The sequence below is a fragment of the Hemicordylus capensis genome, chromosome 1 (assembly GCF_027244095.1).
Source record: "Hemicordylus capensis ecotype Gifberg chromosome 1, rHemCap1.1.pri, whole genome shotgun sequence".
Classification (NCBI taxonomy): domain Eukaryota; kingdom Metazoa; phylum Chordata; class Lepidosauria; order Squamata; family Cordylidae; genus Hemicordylus; species Hemicordylus capensis.
The window spans coordinates 142,282,494-142,309,556 of NC_069657.1; the positions used below are offsets into that span (position 1 = coordinate 142,282,494).

At 44.5% G+C, this 27,063-nt stretch overlaps 1 protein-coding gene across 1 annotated transcript in view; it reads left to right on the forward strand.

Annotated features, from left to right (window-relative positions):
- Positions 1-26,806, forward strand: part of LOC128341262 (calcium-binding protein 2-like) — a 32,036-nt gene extending 5,230 nt beyond the window's left edge. The window contains exons 2-6 of the mRNA XM_053287558.1: positions 10,902-10,932; positions 13,456-13,590; positions 18,065-18,174; positions 20,480-20,627; positions 24,366-26,806. Of these exons, the coding sequence (XP_053143533.1) occupies positions 10,902-10,932; positions 13,456-13,590; positions 18,065-18,174; positions 20,480-20,627; positions 24,366-24,391 (450 nt within the window). The 3' untranslated portion in view covers positions 24,392-26,806. The remainder of the gene's footprint in view (positions 1-10,901; positions 10,933-13,455; positions 13,591-18,064; positions 18,175-20,479; positions 20,628-24,365) is intronic.
- Positions 26,807-27,063: the final 257 nt, after the last annotated feature.

Genomic DNA, 27,063 nt, shown 5'->3' on the forward strand with positions numbered 1-27,063 from the left:
ATTATTTTTCTCCTGCTGCCATCACTGGTCACTACATAAACTGGCAAGACCTGTTTGACCTGATAATGATAGTGGGATAGAGAGGAGGGGGGAGTACATCATGCTCTGGGTTCTGTCATACCATTATCAAATCTGAATAACCTTCATTTGTACCCAGCCTGAATCATATGTGTTTTAAGGGCACTAAATACTTCAGAAGGATCAGTGCTTTCATATACTGCTGTTGCCTAAGGAAGTTGCAGACTTTTTCAAGGTGTGTTTTTTTGTTTTTTTAAGGAAGGGCAGGCAGATGTGTTGTAAAAGCTATCAGTTCATACTAGCATACAATATTTGCTTACCCCATCCTTTACAACAACAGTAGTAGTTTAAAAACAAACCTTTAAACTTTATGAGCATTGTTACAAACAATGCAAAGCTCGCAATTTCTCGCATCTGCAAAACAAATGGGAGTCCTTTATGTTTGGATTTAAACCGTCTCTCTTCCATTTTCTCTCCTGCATTAGCAAACATTCGCAAGTGACGCAAGTGATTAGAAATTAACCAGCATTCTCAGCGTCGCTTCTGAAAATGGCCTGTGAGTCTATAAATACAGTGGTTTCTGCTAACTGGCTGACATCTTGCAGCCAGCCCATAAGCCTGACTGACAATCTCGGTAATGCATGCCCCACCCAACACCCCCTCCCGTTCGCCCAGTACTGCTGCTACGTCTAGCGGCATCAGAGCTGAGTGGAAGCAGCCACTCCCTGGAACAAAGATTTTAAAACCTCTTTGATTGTCACAAGAGATTATGGCCTCACTGCTCTCAGAGAGGGGCTCTGATGGTGGGCCATGACCTCTTCCTTCTGCTTAGACGTCAGCATCTGAGAGGGGCCTTGGGACGGAGGAAGGAAGGACAAGGAAGAGGTGGGGCTCTCCTTCCTGGGTGCTGCAGAGCCGAACTGCCTGTCCCCCATTCTCCGCTTTAGCACCATCGATGATTGAGTTGCGTATAATCCTGAGGATTATGGCTCTGGCCCATGCCCCCACCCCCCTCTGTTCACTTTCCCTTAATATTCTGGAGATATTCAACAATAAAAACCCTGAAAATCCCCAAAGCGTCTAAACCTCCCAGGAAGAGAATCACTTGTTACTAAAAAAAAACACCTGCCATCGGCACCAGCTGCCTCCAGCCCCATACTATCCTCTCTGGGATGGGGGGGCCTTAGCAGCCATGGGCAACTGCACCAAAATCCCAGGCAGGCGACTCTCCAAGGTAGGGGGAGAGGATGGAAGGGAGGGTGGCCCCTTTCATCCCTTCATCTTCATGTCTTTGTGTCGGACCCACTGCATTTCTGTCTGTGGCTGATTCTTCATGTGTCTGTCTGTACTTCCCTCACTTCTCAGTGTCTGCACACTGATTCCTGTTAGTGGCTGAAGCTCCAAGGCCCGAGAGAGAGACAGCAAGAATGCCCCACTTGGAGGCTGCTTATGTCTAGACCCCTGTGGTACCTCACCCTTCTCCATCCAACCTCCGTTTAGACTCTGAGTCACCATCCCCAGTTCCCACTGCGTGCCAGTTCACTCCCTGAGGTACCACATTGCCCGAACGAGGCCAGGTATGTTCTTCAGAACAGTGTATGCAGAAAGCTCAGAAGGTCCCTTTCCTTTACCCCAGTCTACTGTTACTTTTCCTTACCTCAGCATCCAGGTTTGTCTCTCTTCTTGCATCTGAGCAAGAATCAACGTCACTTATTACATTGATTTCCCCCCACTCCTGGTATATTGTACAAGGCCTGTGTTTGGATTGGGTATATTAAGATATAACCAGTGGGGCATCACCATGTTTTAGAAAATATAGGTCCTATGGGACTAAAACTATGTAAGGCATATTTCATGCCCTATATGTTCTCATGGTACCTGAGACTGGGAGGAGCTCTGTATGTGGTATGTATGCACCTCTGTATATATTGGTGTCAAAGTATGAACAGAGAAGGGACAAGCACTGTGTATCTGTGTCTGTCTACATGTGTGGTGTCTGCATTTTAAGTGCTGGGACCATCAAGTGGGTGGGGAGATTACCATGACATAATAGGCTGGTTCTCACAAGCATTCATTCAGAATTTGGGAGCACATACAGATCCTGAAGTTTCAGAATCTATGCGCGATCCTGATTTTTGATCGTGTATGAGTAAAAATCTTAGTAGGTGGAGGGGGAAGTGACTGTGTGAGAGGCTCATGCTGGGTAAGATGGCTTTCCTCCTACCTTCTTGAGCAGCTGGGCACAGGTGCTGGGTCAGACAGCACCAACACTTGACACAACACAGCTTATGGTTGTGAGAACAAGCCTATTGTGTGTTGGGGATGGAATGAGAAAGAAACTTTGTGGCCTATGGAAGGAAACTAAGAGTTAATATACGTGGGCTATGTTCAGTTATACTAAAATATGCCCCTGCAAATTTCCTATAATGGGGACAATGCAGAATTAAATCAAAGTCATGATTGCTCCAGAACAGAGACAGACAATTGTGGGGAGGGGAAACTGTCTAGACCTTCTCCTCCAATCAATGATTTTGGTCCCACCAAGCCAGCCACAATACTATCCCTTTGTGGAGGGGTCTGCAAGAAGTTGTGCCCCAACAAAAGTCAGTCAGAGATTGGACAGTTTGGAATTATGAACACCCTTCCCTCAAAGGATACTGCTTGTTTCATTCATGTACCTTATGATGTAATTAATGGTCCCAGAAAGGCATTTTGAGGGGCTGTCGCTCCCTCAGTGCTCCAGACTGGCAGTTTTGGAAATGCCAGAACTGGTTTAACAAGTCTGGATAGCCAAATCTTTTGTACCTTAGGGCGTAAGTATCTTGGCACAGGCTCTTAGATTAAAAGAAGCGTGAGTATGTAGTTGTAGGGAGACAGGTTTTAGCCTCCATGACTATCTCTGTTATGACTTTTGAGATCTTTATTATATAATAGTCTTGCCTGTCACTGTCCTAGAGCCAGAAGATGTAGTATATCTATCTGTTATCAACTGTGGCATTAGAATGTGTGCATATTTGGTTTTAAGTATTGCTCAGTGGGGTGCGTGTCTATGTGCTGGTACTGGTGAGACTGGGTGTCAGTTGTCAGTGTGCTGCATGTCTGTGTCAGTGCTATTTTTCTGAGGCAAGTAGGATGAGGGGTCCAGATCCTATGGCATTTATAAATGCCAGGATTCATTTGCATGTGTGAGGCATGTGAATATGTGTATCCTGGGCATACTGGAATGTGTTTCTTGGGGCTAATATCTAAGTCAATACTGGTATATGCTTCTGCCTCTCTCTCAGGAGTCTTGTTTGTGTCAGTACTTCGTGAGTAATTTCCATGGCATATTGGCAAAGGGGCAATATACACATTTGCCAAGATATAGGGGATGTCTAGAATGTTTGCATGGGCCAAGCAATGTTCCCTGTAACAGGGATTCCCGGGTGTTGTTGACTACAACTCCCATCTTCCCAGCTGCAATGGCCTTTGCAGCTGGGGATGATAGCAGTTGTAGTCAACATCATCTGGGATTCCCTGTTAGAGGGGACACTGGTGCCAAGGCTTATATTTACATATATTACTGTGTGCCTGAGAGGGTGAATACAAATGATCATTTACCAGGGAATAACTTACCACCATGGACATACAGATGACTAGTTCCTCATGTGTCTGTATCACCTGACAATCTGGTGAGGAGCATTTAATTATCTTTTTAATTCTTTATTAGATCATGTATATTTTACCTTTCTGCTAGAAACCCTAAAGGTGGCAGTTATAAAGTTTAAAACAAAATTAAACATTACACAGAAGCAGAAATTGGGGTGGTGGAGTGTGTGTGTGTGTGTGTGTGTGTGTGTGTGTGTAATCAGAAATAAGACGAGAACATCTTTTCACGTTGTGCTGCTCCAGCAGGAGCATGCTGGAACACACACCGTGGCAATGATGGCGTGGTCTGGCAAGGCAGGTCACATGGTGAGGGGGGGGTCATATGGGCGGAAGGTCACGTGGTGGCCTGAGGTCTGGAAGAGTCTGAGTGAATGTGTGCAGCAGCCAGGGCTCCCAAATATGGGAGCCCAAGCAATCACCCTTCCAGGCCCCTTTCAGATGGGGGGGGGGCTGATGATAGAGATGGCAGCTCCCCACATGCCTGTATGTCCACCATGGTGAATTAACATTTGGTAGATGGTGGTTTGTATTGGTTCTGAAAGAGTAAGGGACTGTCTGTCCTCACTATAAATGCCTTTTACCAGTTTAATTGTCATGACTTCCCTCAAAGAATCATTGTTTAGTGAGTTGCTGAGAATTCTCTCTCAAAGATCCATAGGCTTCCTCACAAAACTATGTTCCCAGGATATTCCTGGGAAGGGGAGGAAATTAACTCACTTTATGACTGGTGTAGATACATACTAAGGGGGATCCCTACTCCCGTCTCATCCATCCCTGTGCCAGCATATCTGCATATGGTGGTAGGGCGGACCCAGAGCCAGGAGTCCTGAAAAGGCTGAAAGCTTCATGACTGTGTCCATCCCTCCACCAGCACCGCACATGTGCCAGGCCAGGGTGAGGGGAAATGGGGCATCTAGATGCCTTCTGGGAACATATAGGCACGCACAGAGGAAGAGTGTGGGGAGCTTTGGGGGGATATGCTCTATTTATTTTACAAAGAAAGGGTGGGGAAGTGGGGCCCAGGCACCCCCAGGGAGGGGGGTTCACAACCCCTTTTTACTCATAAGCAAGGTCTTGGTTAGTCCTCATCAAAACATGATGAGTGTGGCAACAAAATAGCCATGCGGACTACACACACTCACAAGAGTATCAGTCCATGGGTGCTCCAAGTAAAGTTCTGTTGGGAAGCAGTGGGCAGGGGTGTCCCAGAGACTGCTTTCCTGTTACCGGGGATGGTGGCCGCGGTGCCTGGGAAACCTGCCTGTCTGTTCTCACCTGTGCACAGATGCGCCAACAGCAGCAGCCCCTGCAGCTGACCAAGCTGGCCCAGGGTAGAGGAAGCAGAGGAAAGTGACCTCTCCCGCGATTCCGTGCACACCCTCTCAACTACATATTTATTTATTTGTTAAACTTCTATACCACCCAAACGTTCATCTCTGGGCAGTTAACATAAAACAATTAAAACACATATAAAAACTTAAAACAATGCAACAATTTAAAATCAGCCATAAAAATTAAAAACAGACAGTTTTTAAAAGCTGGGAAAGCTTGGGTGGAAAGATGGGTTTTCAGATGTTTTTTTAAAAATTGCCAGAGATGGGGAGGATCGTATCTCAACAGGGAGCGAATTCCACAATCTCGGGGCAGCAACCGAGAAGGCCCATCTTTGTGTATCCACCAGACAAGTCAGCGGTAACTGGAGACGGACCTCCTCAGATGACCTCAATGAGCGGTGTGGCTCATAGTGAAGAAGATGCTCTTTTAAATACCCAGGGCCTAAGCTGTTTAGGGCTTTATAAGTTATAACTAGCACTTTGTATTTTGCCCAGAAACCTATTGGCAGCCAGTGAAGCTCCATCAGCAGAAGAGTGATGTGGTCTCTCCGAGATGACCCAGAGACCAACCAGGCTGCCGCATTCTGAACTAACTGAAGTTTCCGGACTACGTACAAAGGCAGCCCCACGTAGAGCACATTACAAAAGTCAAGTCTGGAGGTTACCAACAGATGTACCACTGTTTTGAGGTCATTGCAGGCACAGCTGGCGTATCAGCCAAAGCTGATAGAAAGCACCTCTGGCCACCCCCTCAACCTGAGATACCAGGGAGAGGTGTGGATCCAGACGTACTCCCAGACTGCGAACCTGTTCCTTTTGAGGAAGTGTGACCCCATCTAGAACAGATCTAGAACAGAACCCCATCTAGATCAAGATAGTCTCTGGAGTTCTGACCCCTCACAATAAGTACCTCCATCTTATCTGGATTCAGCTTCAGTTTGTTCTCCCTCATCAAGCCCATTACTGTTTCCAGGCAGGCATTTTGGGAGGATATGCCAGCTCCTGAAGAAGTTGACATGGAGAAGTGGATCTGGGTGTCATCAGCTTACTGGTAACACCCAGCTCCAAATCCCCGATGATGTCTCCCAGCGGTTTCATGTAGATGTTGAAAAGCATTGGAGAAAGTACGGAGCCTTGAGGGACACCGTACTTAAGCTCAGATCTCAAAGAGCAGCAGTCTCCAATCAACACCATCTCGAATCTGTCCAAGAAGTAGGAGCAGAACCACTATAAAACAATGCCTCCCACCCCCAACACTCTCAGACATTCCAGAAGGATACTATGGTTGATAGTATCAAAAGCTGCCGAGAGGTCCAAAAGGACCAACAGAGTCATACTGTCCATTCCCAATTGGAGATCATCCATCAGGCCGACCAAGGTAGTCTCCAACCTATAGCCCACCTGAAAACCAGTTTGAAATGGGTTTAGATAATCAGTTTCCTCCAAGACCGCCTGGAGCTGAGAGGCCACCACCCTCTCAATTACCTTGCCCAGCCATGTGAGGTTAGAAACAGGCCTATATTTGCTCAACTCTGAGGGATCTAATGCAGGATTCTTTAGAAAAGGTCTAATAATTGCCTCCTTAAGACAAGAAGGCATCCTGCCTTCCATCAGAGAGGCATTTATCATTTCCACCAGGCCAACTACAACAGTCTCCCTGCTAGATTGGACAAGGGTCAAGAGAACAAGTGGTAGGCTTCACTGCTCCAAGCAGCTTGTCCACATCCTCAGGAGTCACAAACCGAAACCAATCCATATGGCACACAGACAAATTGTACCTGGGAACTTTAAAACTTGAGTGAATGTGCTGTCCTCTTGGGTGGAAATTGCATCTTCCTGGGCTCAGGCATATCCCCATTAGACTGGTCCTCTCATGAGATTATCAGCCCACTGGGCAGCAAGCTGCTTGCAGCAGCTTTGGAATGGTTGTGGCTGGAGTGCACTGGCGGGGCCTCCCCTCGTGACATCAACCCTGGTCATGGTGGGACAGACTCCCCAGCATCCTTTGCCAAGCACCATCTGCATATCCCATTCTAGCAAATGTGAGTTCTCTCCTCCCACTCCGCAAAGAAGGTGGGATTCCACCACCCCATCCCCCGCTGCCCCTGTGAATCAGACTTTGAATGGTGCTTTCAGGGTGTGGGGACACTTGTGGGGGGCAGCAGTGCCATGGCTGACAGAAGTGGCACTGGCATTGCAGGGCATTTAGAGGGCTTTTGATGTGTTTCCCCTGCTGAGGGCGGGTGGGGTACTCCAAAAATGCACAATCGTGTTTGTCAGACCCCACTGGAGATTGTGGCTAATCGTGGCTGACATGGTGACGCTTTGCCCACACAATCTGGCCATGGAGCTGGCTGGGAGGCCAAGTGGCAGGGAGGGGCTCCCCTCTCCCTCTACTCCAGTTAGGCTAATGGCGGTTAGTTGTACGTCTGTGGTGCGAATTGGAGTTAGGGATTTTAACTGGTTAGTGCTAACTACATTTAAACTGTAAACCAGGCCTCTGTGTTACATTAAGTCTGTTATTGAGGCTTGTTTTATACTCGGTAAATAGCAGTTGTCAAGAGGACAGCATGGGTGGGGGTGGGGGTTAACCCTTTGTCCACACTCCTATCCTGATCTCGATTGAGCAGCCCAGGACTTGCAGGGGTGGGCATAGTTAAAGCCCCCTCCTTTACCACAGTCTTGATCCAAACTTGGCCTCTGCTTTGGTATTTACCGCATAAAAAGCAGACTCATCTACCCTAATAACTGGCTCAATGCAACACATCTTTCAGCCCCAAGAGAAACAGGAGAGACTACTAAGAAATGTTTGTGTACATCTCGGTTAGTGCCTTTGTATTGCTATTGAGACATGTTTGTCGCTATTGTGTTTGTGTGTGTGTAGGTTTCAGTGCTGTGGCAACTCTCTCTTTGCCAGTGTGTAGTGTGTATCATTTGTCACTGCCAAGTTTATCCAAGTATCAGATGCCATGAATATCGGCATTTGGTATTACCCCAGTCTTAGGATAGACACACATGAGCAGTAAAGTCTTTCCATTTTAGGCAAGCATTTGTCAGCTATTGGTGTTACCTTTGCCATTTCATGTTGGTTGTATGGATTTCTAAAATTGTACTTACACATGCTTTTATTCCATTTTGAAATTGTAATCCATTTTGCCTACCTTATTTGATAGCAAGGCAGAAGAAACATTTTAATAACAGTTATAACACATCTGCACTCCAGCGTGCACTAACATGCGTTAACTATTGCAACCAAATAAAGCTTATTATTGGCCGAGACTGTGAAGCTCTAACTGTTGCATTTACCTAAGAAGTGATGATGTTGAGTCACTGAGATAAACTTATGGATGGGGCTTTTCCAGGATGCTGGTATTCCTTCTTAGCACCCCTCTGTTTCTCTCTTGTTGTTCTCCTTCCCACACTCTCCACAATCCACCCGATTCTCTACTTCCCTAAAATTGTCCAGGGCCATAAGCACTCAAGCCCTGACAGGTGGGGAAATTGGCCTCTCTAACCATACTTAACTAATTGCAAGCTATGCTGCAGGAGAATAAGCAACTCCCTGAGGCTCCCGGCTCCCCCGCCTCCACCAGCAATGATTTGGACGAACTGGCTGATAGCACGCAGTATCCACCACTGCAGAATTACTCCGTGTTGCATGGCTTGGTGGGGCCAGCCTGCATCTTCTTGCGCCAGAGCATCGCCATCACACAGGTCGTACGTACTGCTCTTCTGCCATCATGCTGTCTATAATGCACACCAGAGCATTCACGGTCACCACCTTCCAGGTCGTATGTACTGTGCCTCTGTCTTGCCACTGTTCTTCTCCCCTCAGTATAACTTCTATGCAGGAGCATTGCTCAAGTGTGCTTTTAGTTTTCTCCATGGAGATTAATCGCCAGTACAGTATATATCCTCTGGCATATGAAATATACAGTATAGCATGTGGGTTTTTTCTTCGTGCTGCAGGTATATGGATTCTGCAGCCGATATGTGCAGGTGGCTGTTTAATTCATGTACTTGTGGGAGGAAAGGCATTCATGCCACAGCTTGTGTATTACATTATACAAACAATTTCCTATATGGAGATTGGCTAGTGAAAAGGTTAGAAACATAGGAATCTGCCAAGTCAGACCATTGGTCCATCTAGCTCAGTATTGTCTACACAGACTGGCAGCGGCTTCTCCAGGGTTGCAGGCAGGGGTCTCTCTCAGCCTTATCTGGAGATGCCGGGGAAGGAACTTGGAACCTTCTGCATGCAAGCATGCAGGTGCTCTTCCCAGAGCATCCCTATCCCCAAGGGGAATATCTTACAGAGCTCACACATGTAGTCTCCCATTTAAATGCAAACCAGGATAGACCCTGCTTAGCAAAGGGTCATCTCAGGCATCTCAAAGATTGGGCTGAGAGAGACTCCTGCCAGTAACCTCGGAGAAGCCACTGCCAGTCTGTATAGACAATAATAAACTAGGACCAATGGTCTGACTTGGTATAAGGCAGCTTTCTATGTTCCTAAGACCAGCCCTCCTCCCATCAGGGGCGTAGCAAGGTTGTAGTGGGCCTAGAAACAAGATTTTAAAATGCCCCCCCTCACTGAAGCTCAGCTCCTGAAGTAAAGAAATCTTAAATGGGGCTGAATAGTGGTAACAAAAAGCATAGTAATATAACACACCTATGTGCCACTATAGAGCATCATCCTAAATTATTTTTTAAAAGGTTTTGTAAATTGTGGACGATGCAAGTCATCTAATGGTACTAGAGAAAGACATGCTGTTCTGGTAGCTCCAGGTCTTAACACTCACATCAGTTTCGGAGGATGAAGGAAGCCCGGGGGGGGTGCACAGCTGGGGGAGTCAGTCATGTGACTTGCCTGGGGGGGCCCCCAAGGCAGTGGGCCCCTAGACAACTGTCTCCCCTTGCCCTATTATAGTTACGCCCCTGCCTCCCATATTACTTTATCTAGTTCATTTCCCACAGGACAAGTGCCACACAAAAAGCATGGACTGTTTATGAGAATGATGATTAATACTTTGCACTTTAGAGGGCTCAGAGCTCTTTACAATGCATATATGTTGTATTCTATCCAGTATTTTTAATGCTTTGCTGTTGAAGTTTGTCCCGGTGGGGATCCTGTAGAGAGTGTGGGGTGTGGAGCCAGAAAAGAAAAGGGAGGAGAAGGAGATCATGCTCTTAGTTAAATCTATATAAGATTACTTTGTGTTTGTGAGGGAAGCAGCTATAAAACAATATATTATCTCATTATGATCCTTACAACAATCCCGTAAAGTAGACCAGTATTATTCCCAAATTACAGTTATTGGGCTGAGGATGACATACCAAGATTGTTTAAATCCACCTAGTGAGTTCATGGCTGCAGCTAGATTTGAAGTGATGACCTTCCTTCCTGATTAGTTGCTCAGTTTCTTAGCTGCAGCATGATGGCAGCTTTGGGCTACAGGGCACACAGATTCAGCTCCACACTAGAGATCTGTGACCCAAAGGGTGGCTTTTTACCCCCTCCCCTCCCACCAACCTGGCAGAGAGCGAGAGGGGATTTCCTCTAAGGCATGAAGGCATGTGTGCTCATCATGTTCTGAAACAATGCTTGCATTGAATCTAAGGGTGATGAAGCATGAGGCTGCAAGCTTATGCGGAATCTCTTGGGACTAAGTCTCATTAAGTACAGTGGAACCTATTTCCAGGTAAATGTACACAAGCTCAGGCTGCACAAGGGAACAGGGCTCCCTTCGTTTCGCAGAAGGAACAGGATGAGTGAGGAAGCTTTCCTTGAGGCTGATTTCCAGGACACTGTTTCTAGGTGGCAGAAGGCAGCAAAGTGGTTGTGGGTGGGCAGGGCAGCCACCACAATTTCTCCATCAGCTTCTCTACTTCTTTCCACAGGACCGAGAGCTACGGCCGGAGGAAATTGAAGGTAAAATGAGCCATCCTGTTCCATCTTGTACATCTCATGCAGCCTCCAGCACACCAAAGGAAACCAAGTCACTTCATTTCCAGCATAGTTTGGTGCACTTAGAAGCTCAGGAGATCTAAGGCCATGACAATACAGGATTCCCGCCCCCCCCCCCCTTCAAGGCAGTGATGTGCTGATGTAGTGCATCCTCACAAACTGTCCACCACGCATGCTGGACTGGCCCCTTTGTAGTCCACAACAGACTGGAAGCATCTCAGGATCAGGGTGTGTAATCAGACTATTCAAGGAAGATACACACACAATCTGACACAATGCTGAACCTTTTCCTGGGTACAGCTTCCTGCACATCTGCAATTTGCGGCTGCACCACTGGGTGTTGCATTAATGCGTCAAACAGCGATACTCCCATGCAGATGTGGTTTAATATCAGAAAGATATTAAAGATGGCAGATTAATCTGAGCTAGGGTCCCTTAGGCTACATGCATTGATACCTCTTTGTGCTGATATAAATGGTGCAGTCTGACATGTCTCAGCCAGTCCCAGACTGTAGCTGTTAAACATGAATCTTAGTTTGCTTGGTTTGCACCTTTTAGGTAACCTGGGTTATCCCTTGCTTTTTGGCCTGATTAGCAAGGAGGCTACACTCAGCTTCCTTGTCACAATTTAATGTGCTATCTTGCTGACATTATTCTGGTTTGCTGGCCTTCCCATATTTTGCTCCCTTGCCTCTTTTATTTATTTATTTATTTAAACATATTTTTATACCACCCAAAACTTACGTCTCTGGGCGCTTCACAACTATTTATAACTCATTACCCCACCTGGAGGAAGCAATTAGATGTCTGAATCAGCTCCTCAACTAGAAGCAGGGATGATAAGTTCCATACAAACTTTGTATGATGTAGGGAATTAAAGCCATTGTCTCAGAGTACCTCACGTGAGAGAGAGAAAATGCTGAATCATCCCTGGTGAGCTGCCTGGCTGGGCTTATCATAAAACTAATCTATATTTCTGGTAGAATTAAAATGCTGCCTCCACCACCCTTCTTATTGACAGAGCTTGAACCTCCCTGGGCTTGGGGTGGAATTCCAGGGATAACTCTTTAATTTGCTATTGGATAAGTACAAAAACCTTCCACATGTAGGTCTACACGTGATGAAAAAACAGATAGCTGCTGAGTGCTTGAGGACACTTTTGCACCAGAGAAATCCCCTTTCCCCTCTCCTTTTTTCTTGAGTTAAAAACCACTTTAGGAACATAGGAAACTTCCATATACTGAGGCAGACAATTGGTCTATCTAGCTCAGTATTATCTACACAGACTGGCAGCAGCTCCTCCAAAGTTTCAGGGAGGAATCTCTCTCAGCCCTATCTTGGAGAAGCCAGAGAAAGAACTTGAAACCTTCTGTCCTTCCCAGAGCAGCTCCATCCCCTGAGCAGAATATCTTACAGTGCTCACATGTGGTCTCCCATTCAAATGCAACCAGGGTGGACCCAGCTTAGCTAGGGGGACAAGTTATGCTTGCTACCACAAGACCAGTTCTCCTTTTGTCTGAGGCTTGTAAAAAAGGTTTTATTCAATTACTACAGACTGCTTCCATCTGAGGCATTTAGGTTTTAAATACATTCAAAAATACTTAGTAGGTTACAAACATAGGTTGCCTTCTGCTTCAGTTTCAGGTTGCATTTAGGCACGCTTAAAAGTTTGCAGAATCTTTTGCAATGCCCTAAGTGGGTTGTGTATAGTGTATCTTATTTTAATTACGTTGCAGGTAAACAATAATAGAACAGTATCAGGAATATGCAGAGCACACACACAAAGAAATATAAGTTTCTTACTCAAAATCTGACTAACAAACTGTTCCTTATGCTGAATCCCCTTTTCCTTGAAAACTCACCCAACACCTGATGAGAATCAAGCTTCCTGCAATCCTGTCTCTCAAGGATCTGCAGTTATTCCATGAGAGAAACCTCTGTGCTGGCTTTGTCCACGAGGAAGCAAAAACTCCATGCCTCTCACTAAGCCTTTCCATATGTGCTTCTCTTCAACAAAGACTGCCCTTCTTGTTTCCAGAATTCCCAACAACTGCTCTCTAGGTCCCACACACCTGGTGTACTGATTGGCTGCCCTGGAGTTCAGCAGCCTGTCAGTCGAGACAAGAGTTCACTCCCTGTTAACTCTTTAGAAGCAGGGGAGGCTGATCACTACTGATGAAAATTCTGATTGGGTTCACTTTGAGCATTTATGTTCCTCTAGCTACATAACTGGTTACTATCCCATGGAAAGAGAACCAGCTCCAAAATGCGACAGAAATGTTGCTCTTGGTGAAATTCAGCAACTTGCATGCTGTGTCGCAAATATGATGTATCTCAAGCTACTCCTTAGTCTCCTCTTTCCCATGTACAGTACATGGTGCCTGCAGAACAGTACCTGGGAGTACCTGATTTGTCAGTGAAACTAGTTAATCAGCAAATTTGGAAGGATAATAACTAAGATTCTCACAGCATCTCTTCTTCTTCTAGAGCTAAAGGAGGCTTTCCGGGAGTTTGACAAAGACCATGATGGCTATATCAGCTACAAAGACCTGGGAGAATGTATGCGAACAATGGGCTATATGCCCACTGAGATGGAGCTCATTGAATTGTCTCAGCAAATCAGTATGTGTCTAGTATCATTAAGTCAACCAGTGCCCCACAGAATAATGCATGCCAGACTGGAAATTGCCCCTGCCTAGCCAACCTCTCTAGTTGCATTCAGCATGGTCCCTGTGCTTTTTCTCCTTCTCACTTTCTATTGCTGGAATTCTTTGATATAAGAAATTAACACTGCCTGCCTGTCATTCCTCTGTTGGTGTTTGAACCATGTAAACTCACACCCACCTTTTGACCTCGCCCAGTCCTCTGTGCACACAATAAAGGAAAATATTAGGGCCAAACTACACGTTGCATTCATTGCATCATTGGCCCTGATGTGCTTGCTTTTGTTTGGTACATGATGGTGACCCCAATGGGGAAACAGTTGGGACAAAGTGTTAAGCCCCCTTCCTCACAGAAGTTGATTGTCCTGCCCTCTTATGGTTGCTGTTTATCAAACAAAAAGAAGCATGGTGTGTGCAAGGATAGAAGTAACCTAATGTTTAGTTTGGCATGATTCTTTCTCTGATGGAAATGCCAGAGAGGGGATATCTATATAATTTAACTGTTGGTTTTCGACTATGTGTGTGTGTGTGTTATAGGGATGTGCACGAAATGGATTTTGCATTATGTTTCGAGTTCATTCCATCGAAAAAGTGGTTAAGCTGGCTGTTTCAACAAAACAGCTCAAAAAGTTCTGAGTGTTTTGGCCATAGAGAACTATAGGGAAACTTGAAACACCTGATTGTTCCCCATGGGTAGGATCCTATGGGGGTTTGGGGAAAAGTTTAAAAATTTGTTTAAAATTTCCACTTGGCCATTTCTTTGGTGGGTTGGGTGGTAGGTAGCATCCATCATGCCCTACCACACAACCCACTTTGGTGTCCCTAGGCGCTACCCAAGGGGAACAATGACCCCTGCTAACTTGAGGCACCTTTAACGTGGTGATTTTCTTTTATTTAGCAGGGGGAGAGTAACTGGCCCTATCCAGCCCCAGCACAGTACCTCCAGTGACTGTTGCTGGTGTCTATCTTATGTTTCTTTTTAGATTGTGAGCCCTTTGGAGACAGGGAACCATCTTATCTTATTTATTTAGTACTTCTCTGTGTAAACCGCCCTGAGCCATTTTTGGAAGGGCGGTATAGAAATCAATCAATCAATCAATCAATCAATCAATCAAATAAATAAATAAATAAATAAATAACAATGGGGTGTTTCGAGTTTCCCTATTGTTCTCTATGGCCAGAAGAAGCTGCACTTACAGAGTGAACTGCACACAAGTTTTGCATTTCAATTTGCAATGCATTTTGCAACCCTGCCTTAAAAAACACTGCAGAAGTCCACAGTAAAAAGGAATCTGTCCCTCTCAACACAGAACACACATTTCAAACACAGTCCAAAAATGTCCAAAAAAGATTCACTATCCCAGAATGCACTGCCAGCCACAGTGCCCAGTTTTCAGTGACACCATTGGCACGTTGTTCTCTCACACACAATTATGACTCCATGCATTACTTCCTGGGATTGCAACAGCTGCCACAGCAACACCTTTACTTAGCAGCAAGCATAGCCATAAGCTCAACTAGAGCAACTTCAGTGACATTTTGACTGAGTAAAGGAAAGATTGTGCAATCAAATCAGTGTCGACTTCTGGCATCCACAGAGCCATGTGGTTTTCTTGGTAGAATACAGGAGTGGTTTACCATCTCCTTCTCCCGCACAGTATGAGATGATGCCTTTTAGAACCTTCTATCGCTGCTGCCTGATAAAGGAGTTTCATATTCTGGGAAACACACCAGCGGGGATTCGAACCAACAGTCTCCTGCTCTCTAGGCAGGTTGCTTCCCCGTTGTGCCATTAGAGCAGACACATGTTAGTCTCAAGGCCAGACATGGAGCTCATCACAGCAGTCACCAAGAAATATGAAAGAGAGAGAGAAAGAGAGAGAGAGAGAGAGAATGAGAGAGAGAGAGAGAGAACTGCCACTGTCCATTTCTCACCACAACACTATCTCAAAAACAAAATAAACCTCAAGGAAGGTTCAAGGCAGGCACCCAAGTTCTGCCTATATCAATTTGAGATCCAGCAAAACCAGCAATAGCACAGAACATTATACTCAGTGCTGAGAAAAGAAAACCAGAAAAATCAAATCTTTCTTCCTCCTGTTCTGATGTACTGTATTATCTTCTTCAAGAGAGGCACAGTATAAGGGCTCTCTCTGCCTCCCAGTCCCTTTGAATTTGAAATTTCCTCCTTTTGTGTTTCCTCCCTCACTCCTCCCAGGCAATGGGGTCACAGTTGACCATGACAACACTTGATTTATATGATATCAAGCCAAGCAAGAAGCAAGGAGATTGCAAGCCAATTGGAAACCAATGGCAGAAAACCAATCAGCAAGGGGGAAACAGACCTCCAAAATGGTGCTTAGAACGTTGAAATGTTTTGATTGAAAGGGGGTTGTTCTGTTCCGAGCTTGAAACGGGCCCTTTATTTAAATGGTGTTCTGTTTTGAGCTCAAAACACTTGAAGACCCATTTCAAGTTGAAACATTGCACCGGTGAAATGTTCAAACGGTGAAATGTTGCCTGTTGCAAAGAAGTTTAAGGAAGTCCAATGCTGGGATCACAATCAGCAGTTGCACAGAATTATCTAATGGAGGGGGGCAAAGTTCATACGGTCCTCTCCAGGACAAAGGCAGGACCGAGCACATCCCTAATAGGCATAGATATGCATTTATAGAGTCCGTTAGGACAGCGGTTCTCAAACTTTAGGGTGTTCAGAGGCCTCCACAGTAATCCTTACAGAAACTCATTCAAATCTAGGTTGAATGTGGGTTGCTGACATTAGCATGATTGAGTGAACCCACACCAAGATGAATCTGAGATGGGTGTGGGTTCACACGGTCATGCTAATATCAGTAATCCATGTTAGATTTAATATTAATTTGAACAATTGAACCAGTCCACTATTATTTCCGGCAAGCCCTAGGCAAGTTGGATTGGCTACTCTGCATCTATAATAAACCCAGTTTGACTAGAACAGCACTTAATTGTACAATGGAGCAAAGGCTATTCATTTGTTCCAGAGAAAGTTGTTTGTGAGAACACAACACATGAATACGGTTATTGGGATTTCATGACCTGTCATGAAATCTCAACAGTTTGAATTTTGGGCAAGAAGCTTTTGCTTGATGGGGTTAAATGGAAAGTCTTTTCATTTCTATGTCTGGAACCTTCTGCCTTAGAAAGGCTTCTGCCCATTTCCAATCTCCCTATCATATCCTTTGAAATATATTGGGATCAGGTATGTGGCACTTCAACTGCTATCTACAGAAGGATTTGAGTTACAAAACAGTCAGGAGGTAAGTAAGCAATAGTGTTGGAATATTTGCATCCCCAAAAGCTATCTGCCTGCGCTACTCAGCAACTGCAGCCTATGAGGCACATCCTACCACCTGCTCTCCTGAGTGTCTCCTGGTACTCAGAGCACCCCTTTGGCCTGCACTGTCCAGCCTCAGTGCCACACTGCAAGGAAGGAATGCACTACTACAGAAATCATATTATGATGCCTCAAATAAGTTTCTGTATCAGTATTGATACACAGAAGCAAAATCCCCTGTTCTGAGAGAGAAAAATGCACCAGTAAATATTGTGCATCCTTCCTATTCCTCATATTGGTCAGGCTATCGCTGCCCTGATCATGTGAGAGTAATCACTATGTTGCCTGCTGCAAGGAAGTTTAAGGAAGTCCAGTGCTGGGACCACAATCAGCAGTTGCACAGAATTATCTAACGGAAGGGAGAAAAGTTCATCCAGTCCTCTCCAGGACAAAGGCAGGACTACCCACCCATCAGACACTGCCCTCCACCCACAACATGCACATACACAGAACATCGTACAGGACAAAACATACCTCACACATTAGCAGGTGGACTGCAGAAACACCTGTGGATCAAATAATATCCACTACTTCAAAATCAGGGTAACATTATGATCATTATATCATAACAGGGGCGTTAATTCTGGCAGGTACCTATGCTATGACATCTCCAGGAAAAATGTGCTTAAGCATTTCAGGTAACGTTTTAAATCACAAATTGTCTTTTTTAGTCATAGACTGAATATGAAAAAACAGTGTAAATCAGTTATTGGGGCAAGGGCGAAACTACCAATGTAGAGCTACAAGGATTTTCTGCCACAGGGGTTCTCAAACTTGGATCCCCAGATGTTGTTGGACTTGGACTCCCATAATTTGGGGACTCAAGTTTGAGAACCTCTGTTCTAACATATGTCAGAGTGCACACACGGGTGATTTGCATTCATGGAAGCCATTTCACTGTACCAGTTTGCTATAATCACATTCAGTCTCTACCGAGAGAGGGAGTTGGCAGCACAGATGGAAAGAGATTCTAATTTGTGGTTGGAAATCAGCACACAGCATAATATTTAACCTGGTGCTGTCCACTGTTCTGGCTGAAACTGTCTGTCTATATCTCCAGCTGGAGGGAAAGTGGATTTTGATGATTTCGTGGAGCTGATGGGCCCCAAGATGCTGGCAGAGACAGCGGACATGATTGGAGTGAAAGAACTGCGTGATGCCTTCCGGGAGGTGAGAGCTACACTCATCCAAAGTAAAGGGGGGCGGAGGAGGAAGCACAGTGTGTGTGAATTGCAGGGTGGTGCTGCCTGGTAATTGCGGAATCTTCTAGCACTTTCTGCTACTCTGTGCCCACAGTGGAATTCCCTGTATATCCCCTGCTAACTGAGCAAAGAGGCACTTTGATTTTTAAAGTGGTGGTGAGTCTCTTTATTTAGCAGGGAGAGAGAAACTGGCCCTATCCATCCTCAGCACAGCATCCCTCCAGTGGCTGTTGCTGGTGTCTATCCTACATTTCTTTTTTAGATTGTGAGCCCTTTGGAACTTTTGTTGAAAAGCAGTCCTTTGGGGACAAGGAGTCATTTTATCTATCTGTCCAGATGTCTTTCTGTGTAAAACCACTTTGAAAACTAGTTGAATATAAATATTTGTCATATTCATTTCCCCAATTAATATAGTTTTCTGTTATTTTAATTGAGTTCACAATGCCACTTGATTGATTGATTGATTGATTGATTGATTATGGTCCAAATCCAGAAAACAAAAACAAAAAGGAAAAATACAAAATTAGAAGAGAGTTAATACAACTTACAATAAGCTTACATTAGTTCAGTTTGCAATTTAACTATTACATTAACTCAGTACTCAAAAAACCCAACACTTTCCCGGGAAATTAAGTTACAGATGTAACCATCTAATTTCTAATGGAACAAATCCTGGAACAAAATTTTACGACATTAAAAGTAATATCTATGTTGGAATCTGAAAGGAGAGGTATAGAAATTAACAGGCATGTCTGGGAATTTCCTTAAAATAGAGTTATTTAAAAAAAAAGATGAATCTCTCTATAAAATTGACAGTATAACAAAACATGGTCCACAGTTTTAACTCTCCTGCCCACCCCCACCCCACCCCACGGAAAAATCTGTTCTGCATGGGGAAGTTGAAGGTATCCCCCCTTCAGTATAGGACGGTGATGGCAGCATATTGACACATGCCACTTAAAGCACTTTTGAGCGTCTCTCCTGCTGTTGTGGAGGAGGTATGAAAGACAGAACTCTCTGAATGCACTTACATCAGCTTTTTTGATCACTTGATGGCAATGCAAGAAAGTGAATTTGCATCTCAACATTCCTGGCATTTTTATATTCTCTTTAAAGGGCATTTTAATCTGCCATCCACCTTTTTTCTGCCTCCCCCTTGGAGCTGTATACATTCATGAATGGTGTTTTGCATATTTTAACCACTTATCCCTGCAGATATGTGTTGGGGGGGGGGACCTTGCCAGTTTTACAGATTTTGATTTCCTGCAGCCTTATCATCCCCTTTCGGCTCTCTGGTGAAGCGGACATGGCCAAGGTAAAGCAACCGAAAACTTCATCTGCCTATTCCCCTCCTCTGCGGCAGTTGCTGCTGCTGCTTTGAGAAGGGAAGGGGGAGTTTTCATTTCGTTCCCTTCAGTGGGGCATTGATGTACATCAGGCTGCTGCACACAGTGATGCTGACATGGTATTGGTGGAACTGAAAAGCATCTCCCTTTACTTTGTCAGTCTCACTGGAAACTGGGGGTGGGGATGGTAAAGGAAATGGTTTTGAGGTGGGCTAGAATGAAACTTATGAGACGGCATCTGAGACTAACCATAGGGCAATGACCAACAGCTGGAGGAGGTGGGGGCATGTCCACTAACTGAAGGATATGATGACATTTAAAGGGAGCATCATCATAACATGAAGGATGCTAATGTGCATTAACAAAAGCAAAGGAAGATTCCTAAGTGATCTATTAAATGGCATTAAAGTGTACATGCGATTTCAGCCTTTGACATGTGAGGTTCACATGAGGGCAAAAAGCAGCTTTTGAAAGTTGTGACTTCCATATATTTAACAGGGGGAGATCAACAGTCCCTTTTTGAGCAGCACAGCCGCATCTCTGTCTCCAGTGGCTGTGGCTGAGTTGTGTAAGACTGTGAGCCCTTTGGGGACGGGGAACCCTTTCCTCTACTTTTTGCTTTGAGAACTTTTTTGTTGAAAAGTGGTATATAAATGTTTTAACAACAAACAACATCCACTGTAATCTGGCTGAGTACAGCTACTGAAATGTCTGTTACATGGAGGATGTAGATAGGCAAGGCTTCAGTGCATGGCAACGTGTCCTATTGCCATTTCATAAGGGTCCACCAAATACAGGAACAGGGATGCTACCCATCAGGCTCAGGGAGATGAGGTGGGACAGGAGAACAGAGAGTGCTGAATGTGGCAGAAGGAACTGGAATAAAATGGGAATGCGTGCTGGAATTCGTTTTTTATTTCTTCACAGTTTGACACAAATGGCGATGGGCAGATCAGCATAGCTGAGCTACGGGAAGCCATGCGCAAGCTCTTGGGGCAGCAGCTGAATTACCGTGAGGTGGATGAGATCCTCAAGGATGTTGATCTGAATGGGGATGGCCTGGTGGACTTTGAAGGTACCAAAGAAGACAGAAGGCACTTCTTTCTTTCTTTTTAAATAGATGAATAAATAAAATTAAAACCTAGACAGTAATAAAAATAGAATAAATAATTTCATTAATGTTATATATCAGAAAAGACATAAACAATTCAAATATGTAGAATAATATTAATAAAAATATTGGAACAAGGTTAGAATAGTGTTAAATATTAAGTCCCATTAACACATTCAAAATTCAGATTAAAGAGAATAATGAGAAAGCACCAAGAAATAATTTATATGGACTTATATTGATTATTTGATATAAGTAACTTCTTTGTGCTCAGTTTATGTCTTTCCTGATGGGTATTGATTGATACCTGATTGGTATGTAGGGTGAAAGGACTGACTAGAAGAATACTTGGGATTCATTATTGGTTATTGGATGGGAGTGGAGCCTTGATAAAGGAAAGAAAGTGGGGAGAGTAAGGACCTGGACTTAGGATTTTCTGGGACTCAGGAGCCTATTATTCCAAGTTCTTGGCAAATAACAAGGAACTGGGCCATGAAAATGAAGCATGGAATCCAGATCTTATTTCAGACTAGCAAGATGCTCATTAATATACCCATATATTGCAAAGACCCCTCTAGTGGGTTCCCTTTCAGTAGAGAGCCAGCATAGCGTAGTGGTTAGAGCAGGCTTCCCCAAACTGCGGCCCTCCAGATGTTGCTGAACTACAACTCCCAGCATCCCCAGCCACAATTTATTGTGGCTGGGTATGCTGGGGGTTGTAGTTCAGCAACATCTGGAGGGCCGCAGTTTGGGGAAGCCTGGGTTAGAGTGTTGGACTAGGCTTGGGAAGACCAGAATTGGAATCCCCATTCAACCATGAAACTCACTGGGTGACTCTAGGCCAGTCATGTATCTCTCAGCCTAACCTACCTCACAGGGTCGTTGTGAGGATAAAAATAACCATGTACACCACTCTGAGCTCCTCAGAGGAAGAGCGGGATATAAATGTAATAAATAAATACAGGAGTGTACGCAACCAGTTCCGTGCACATCCCTAATCTCCAGCAGCAGCACTTTACCTTTTCACATATAAGTGAATGGCAGCTTGTCACTTACATGGAAGGAAGTAAAAACATATAACTTGGAACATAACTGGAAGGAGGTCCAAATCCTCACATGGGACTTTTACACACAGCACGTGCTTACTGGGAGACTTTACTATGAGCTCGAAGTTGTCCCAAAAACCCCACACAAATAGTGGATTTTTTAACCCGGGATCTAAATCGGGCTACACTCTAATGCACAGTGAAAAACCTGAATTGTGTGTGAACTGCTCCTCGATAACTCACAGGGACTTTGGGGAAATCTGGCCGATATGTGAACGCATCCCCTCCATTCTGGAGAGGATGCAAGTTGAAGGGCTTTAAAAGCCCTGTGTGAAAAACTTCATGGTAAACTTAGCTTCTTGCAGGAGAAGCCGGTTTTGTATCTCCCTTAACAGTGCTGTCTATTCTTCTTCATGGCCTCTGCGCATTCAAACCTCTGGGACTGCACTGGTTCAGAGCCTTGTTCGGAACTCTTTAGGGCTTAGCCTCAAGAGTTTTGGTGCTAGCTATACCCCTATAATGCATGCACAAGTAAGTGTGGCCCACATCTTCTCCTTCAGTTCTTCTTCGACCGCTGCAGCATTAGCATTGCGAAGAACTTTCTCTTGGCTGGCAGTTAGTGCTACCAAGAAAGAGAGTTTGACTCAAACTTCCCTTTTATTTTATTTTGTTTATTCCTTCTTCCTTCCTTCAAGTATTTCCCCTTTATCTTTGTGTTTTTGTTTCCACTGTGTCCCTATGTTCTCTGCCACCACTTTCCTCAGTTGGAGTCAAGCTCTGGTTCTGCAGAAGTCCTTTAAGAAGTTCAGAAAATTCAGATCTTGAGAAGGAAGGCTCTTTGCCATTGATAGCCATGGCTGTTGCCTTCTGTGCCTTGGAGAGGAACAAGGAATAGATGCTTGCATCCAGTGCCAGAAATTTAGTTTTAAAAAGCAAGGTGACATTGATCACTTCGACTCCATGTGAGAAAGCAGAACAGGCCTCTGATAATTTGTCCCAAATTGCAAGTGCTAAAGGCAACTCTCTCTGCACAGTTTTGCCTGCCATTTTACTTACTTCCTTAGACTAGTCAGCAGATGCTTCTGTGATGTCACCAGGATCTGTGGATCTTGGAGTAATTTTGCCCTCTGTTTCCATGCCAGTGCCTTCAATCTTGAACCATCCCCAGATGTATTGATCCAATCTTCAATGTCAATGCCTAGACTGGCCTTGATACTTGCTTCACCAACAACCTCTGTGGAACTGAGGGCCTCCTTTACGGTCTCAAAGAAGCACAAATTGTGATCAAATCTGCTCCTTCTTGGTAGCAGTTGGATTCCAGTTAGTAAGAATTATTTCAACAGAGATCTTTTGCAGTTTTTCTAAAGGAATATCATTGCCCCTAAAGAAGGCCTTTTGGGGCCAAAATGTGTTTAGCTTCTAATAAAACATCCATAAATATTCACAGGCATCTTAAATCATGGTCTCTGCTTGTTGGCCCCCTCCAACACAGACCACATAGGAATTTTATTCCTGTTACTTCATGGTCCCCACAAGGGGAGGAGGCCTCCAACCCATTCTCAATCTCATTCATCCGCTGCCATCATTTACTCATGCTCTTGAACTCTATCGTGTGTTACTCTGACCCCTTCAAGGAGCTCTAAGTCTCCTCATGGCATCTATCCTGATGCATTTCATCTACAATCAAGCTCGCAAACCAGCTTGCATATTACCCAGTATTGATGTTGATTAGAGCCCAGTCCTCTCAGGCTGTTGCAGCTTCTACAAAGGCAAATTGATCACGAAGAAGATCAAGACACTTATCTTAACTGATGCTCTTTGGGTAGTCACCTTTGCAGTCACCCAACCCTCCTTCCTCCCCACTGTAGCAATTTCTTTCTATTATTGCCTTCTTTGTATTCCACTGTGGAAGGCTTTTGGAACTGAGGAAGGAGGCATGGGACACACTACTGGTGCATGCACTATTGCACTACAGAGGCATGGATCATGCCAAAACTCTTGAGGCTAAGCTCTAGAAAGTCATGAATGAGGCTCTGTGCAGGTGCACATCCCTAAGTGACTGCACAGATGACCACTTGGAGAATATCTTTTACAGAGAAGCTGCCTGTTCTTGCATCCCATTTACTTTGTCCCATACAACTTAGTGAAAACCCCTGAAAATGGAACGAGCCCTGTGTGCATAGCCCTGTCCTGTCCTGGGCTCTATTTCTTGGTCATACTAGAACGTGATGATGGACTGTTGGGAGAATGAAGTGCAATATCAGGAATTGCCTGTAAGGAGGTGGGCCAGTAGAGAGATAAACAAACTCTGGGCTCTGTCCTCACTCTCTGTGTGCTCATCTTATCTGTAAAGTAAGATAACTGAACCTACCCCTCTTCTGGCTACTGGGCAGCAGCAGCAGCAGCAGCAACATGATCTTCCTGAGACCTCCAGCCTCAAAGGCAGGATGCCTCTGAATACCAGTTGCAGGGGAGTAACAGCAGGAGGGAAGGCATGCCCTCAACTTCTGCCTGTGGCTTCCAGTGGCATCTGGTGAGCCACTGTGTGAAACAGGATGCTGGACTAGATGGGCCTTGGGCCTGATCCAGCAGGGCTGTTCTTATGTTCTTATGTTCCCTTCTCGCCTGCTGATGTTTTTGCCTTTCCTTCTTGCAGAGTTTGTCCGGATGATGTCTCGCTGAGCATCATAGCAGCTGGAGGCTGAAGTGCCTTACTGAGAAGAGAGATCTCAAGCTGTCATATCCTCCAGCTTGCATTCAGGAGCAAAGACAGCATGCAAGCATGACCAGCACACCCTGTGCACCCTGCCTGGAGCCAAACAGCCACTCCTAAAGCCCAGAGATCCACACCAGCTTCAAAACCTTCACAAAGATCTCCTGAACTAGATTCCAGATTGATACCCTATCTACTGGATTAGAGACAGCCATGAGCATTTATTACCCCACACCCTCCCAGGCTCCAGATATTGTCATACCTTGCCTTTACTCGGCTTGCTGCAACAATGACCCTCACCTCAACCATTCCTTAAGAAGGGAGTAGGGTTAACCAACCAATCTCCTCAACTGTTCTGTACGCACCTGTGTGAAACATCCCAAATACCTCCCTGACCTACTCCAAGAGAGGCTGCTTCTCTCCACCCTTTCCTTCTCTAAATGGTGACTGTTTTTTGTTTTTAAAAAAACCCATGTTGTTCATTCCCCATTGTGGCCTGAATCTTGTCCCCCATCTCTGGGATATCATTGTAAATGCCATCAATGGCTGTGCTCCCCAAGCACAGTGGAAGAGCAAAAGCAATGCCCACTAGTGGCACTGAGTTGGCTGTTTCCCCAAACAGAATGTGGCTTGTTCCACGGGCCGGGTGGCTGCTGTTAAGCCAGCCTTAGATTGAATGGGATCCTGTGGTGAATGCTTGTTAGGATTACTGGAAGCTGTGGCTGTGGTCCTGAGGTGCTTCTGAAGTGGTATAACTGGGAATCTGGAAGGCAAAACTGTTGCCTTTTTGCCCTGTTCCCAGGGACTACTTCTGCTTTTCTCAACTGTACATACCATCATGCTTCTTTACAGATTGCCCTTCAGCTAGTGAATAGGACTCAAATAGTTACCACATTCCCACCCATAATAATGCTCTCAGAAGCCCATATCTCTGTGGTTTAAAAACTGCTCTGGAAAACCCTGGGGTTCTCCGGAAGCTTACCAGGTTTTCTCAGTGAGAAGATCAGCTAATGGTGGACTAGCTTCCCTAAAGGATGGTTTGTCCACCATTACCAATTCGATTCTGAAATGCTCAGCCACAGGGAAGTGTTCTGTGTGTTCTAATGTGCACTCTGCATTCATGCACAGTGATGGGAACTCTTGAGTCCTGGCCAGCATCCTGCATGAAAAGAGGAAACACTGCAGAAGTCTCCCCAGAATCCTCTGCAACACACAGAAATTCCAAGGTTTCCCTCAGCGTGGGCATCTTGATGTGGATAGGTTTCCCTGAAGCGGGAAAGTTTGAAAACCACTGCTAGATACCACAGTCCCATTGTTGGGAAGTATTCTTCATTTCATCATTGCAAACCTAACGGCTGCTGCTGCTGCTTTTCTCAACTCCACTTCCTGCTCTAGATGAGAAGGCAAATACCCTTCAGGAAAGATGATGGCTTCAAGCAATTTCATTTTGTTCCCTCAGTTCTGCATGTGACCTACATTCTTTTTCTCACAGATGTGATATCGTGCATTTGGCTGTATCAAAACACATATTCAAATGAGCTCAGTAAATCCAGAGTTTACAGTGGGTCAGCTTTATGTATATTATCCACAGTTCCAACAATTCTAATATGACTTTACAACTCTACCATAAAGATTGCTGTATAGATCACCGATATTCATACGAGTAAATCATCACACAGAGATAAGAACCTGTGGTTATCTGTCGTCATTAGGGCTGACACCTGATTAAAGAAAACTTGATTAATTGTTTGGGTGCAAGTTGATTAATCAAGTTATTAAATCTGCACAAATGTGTATATCAATACAATTGTTTATAAGATTAATCACTTTGTTTTTAAGTGATGCACATGTGCCACCACAGGTATTATCTTAGAAGATGTGTTACCTCCTATGTGAGAGAAAAGGGGCACTGTCTGAGACAAAAAGGGAGTCTTCTACTTGGAATTTTTATAATTACTAATATTTAAAATGTCTTGATTAGTTAGGGACACCTTTTTTACTAAATCAAAATGATTTTGATTAATCTAACCAACTCGATGACTAAGTGCTAAGCCTAAATTCCACCCCTCTCCCCAGTTAATTCCAAAAAACAGAGCGTCAGCAATCATATCCCCCAATCTGGAAGATTTGTGGCAAAATACCATGTCTGTAGGTTTTGGTCATTCATTGGTGAGATAAATGCATGCTGTGTATGTTCAGAGGTACCCTTTTCCTTCATCATGTTCTAGGGTTCAGACCTGATGAGAACCAGCTTTCATTAAGCTAACAATTTGCACTCTTCCTAACCCCCAGTTTGGGGTTAATCTATAATGAAATATGCTGAATAGATGTTATGTTTTTAAAAATGTTTTGTGGAATCAAATTAAATGACGTAGAAGAACCTATTATGAAAAGTTACCCTGATGCATCAAAAGTGTGCTCTCAAAAAATATCGTTTGTGTGAAAAGCCCTAATATTGCTAAAAGGCATTCTGTTTCCTGTTGTTTAAAATGCATTCCATGTTATTCCTGCCAGGATTTTCTTCAGGGCTAATAATAATAATTAATAATAATTCCTCATCCTAGATTAATATAAGGGCTACCCTGTTTCTCCTTCATTAATTCTAAGATAGGATTTCTTAACCTTGGGCCCCCAGATGTTG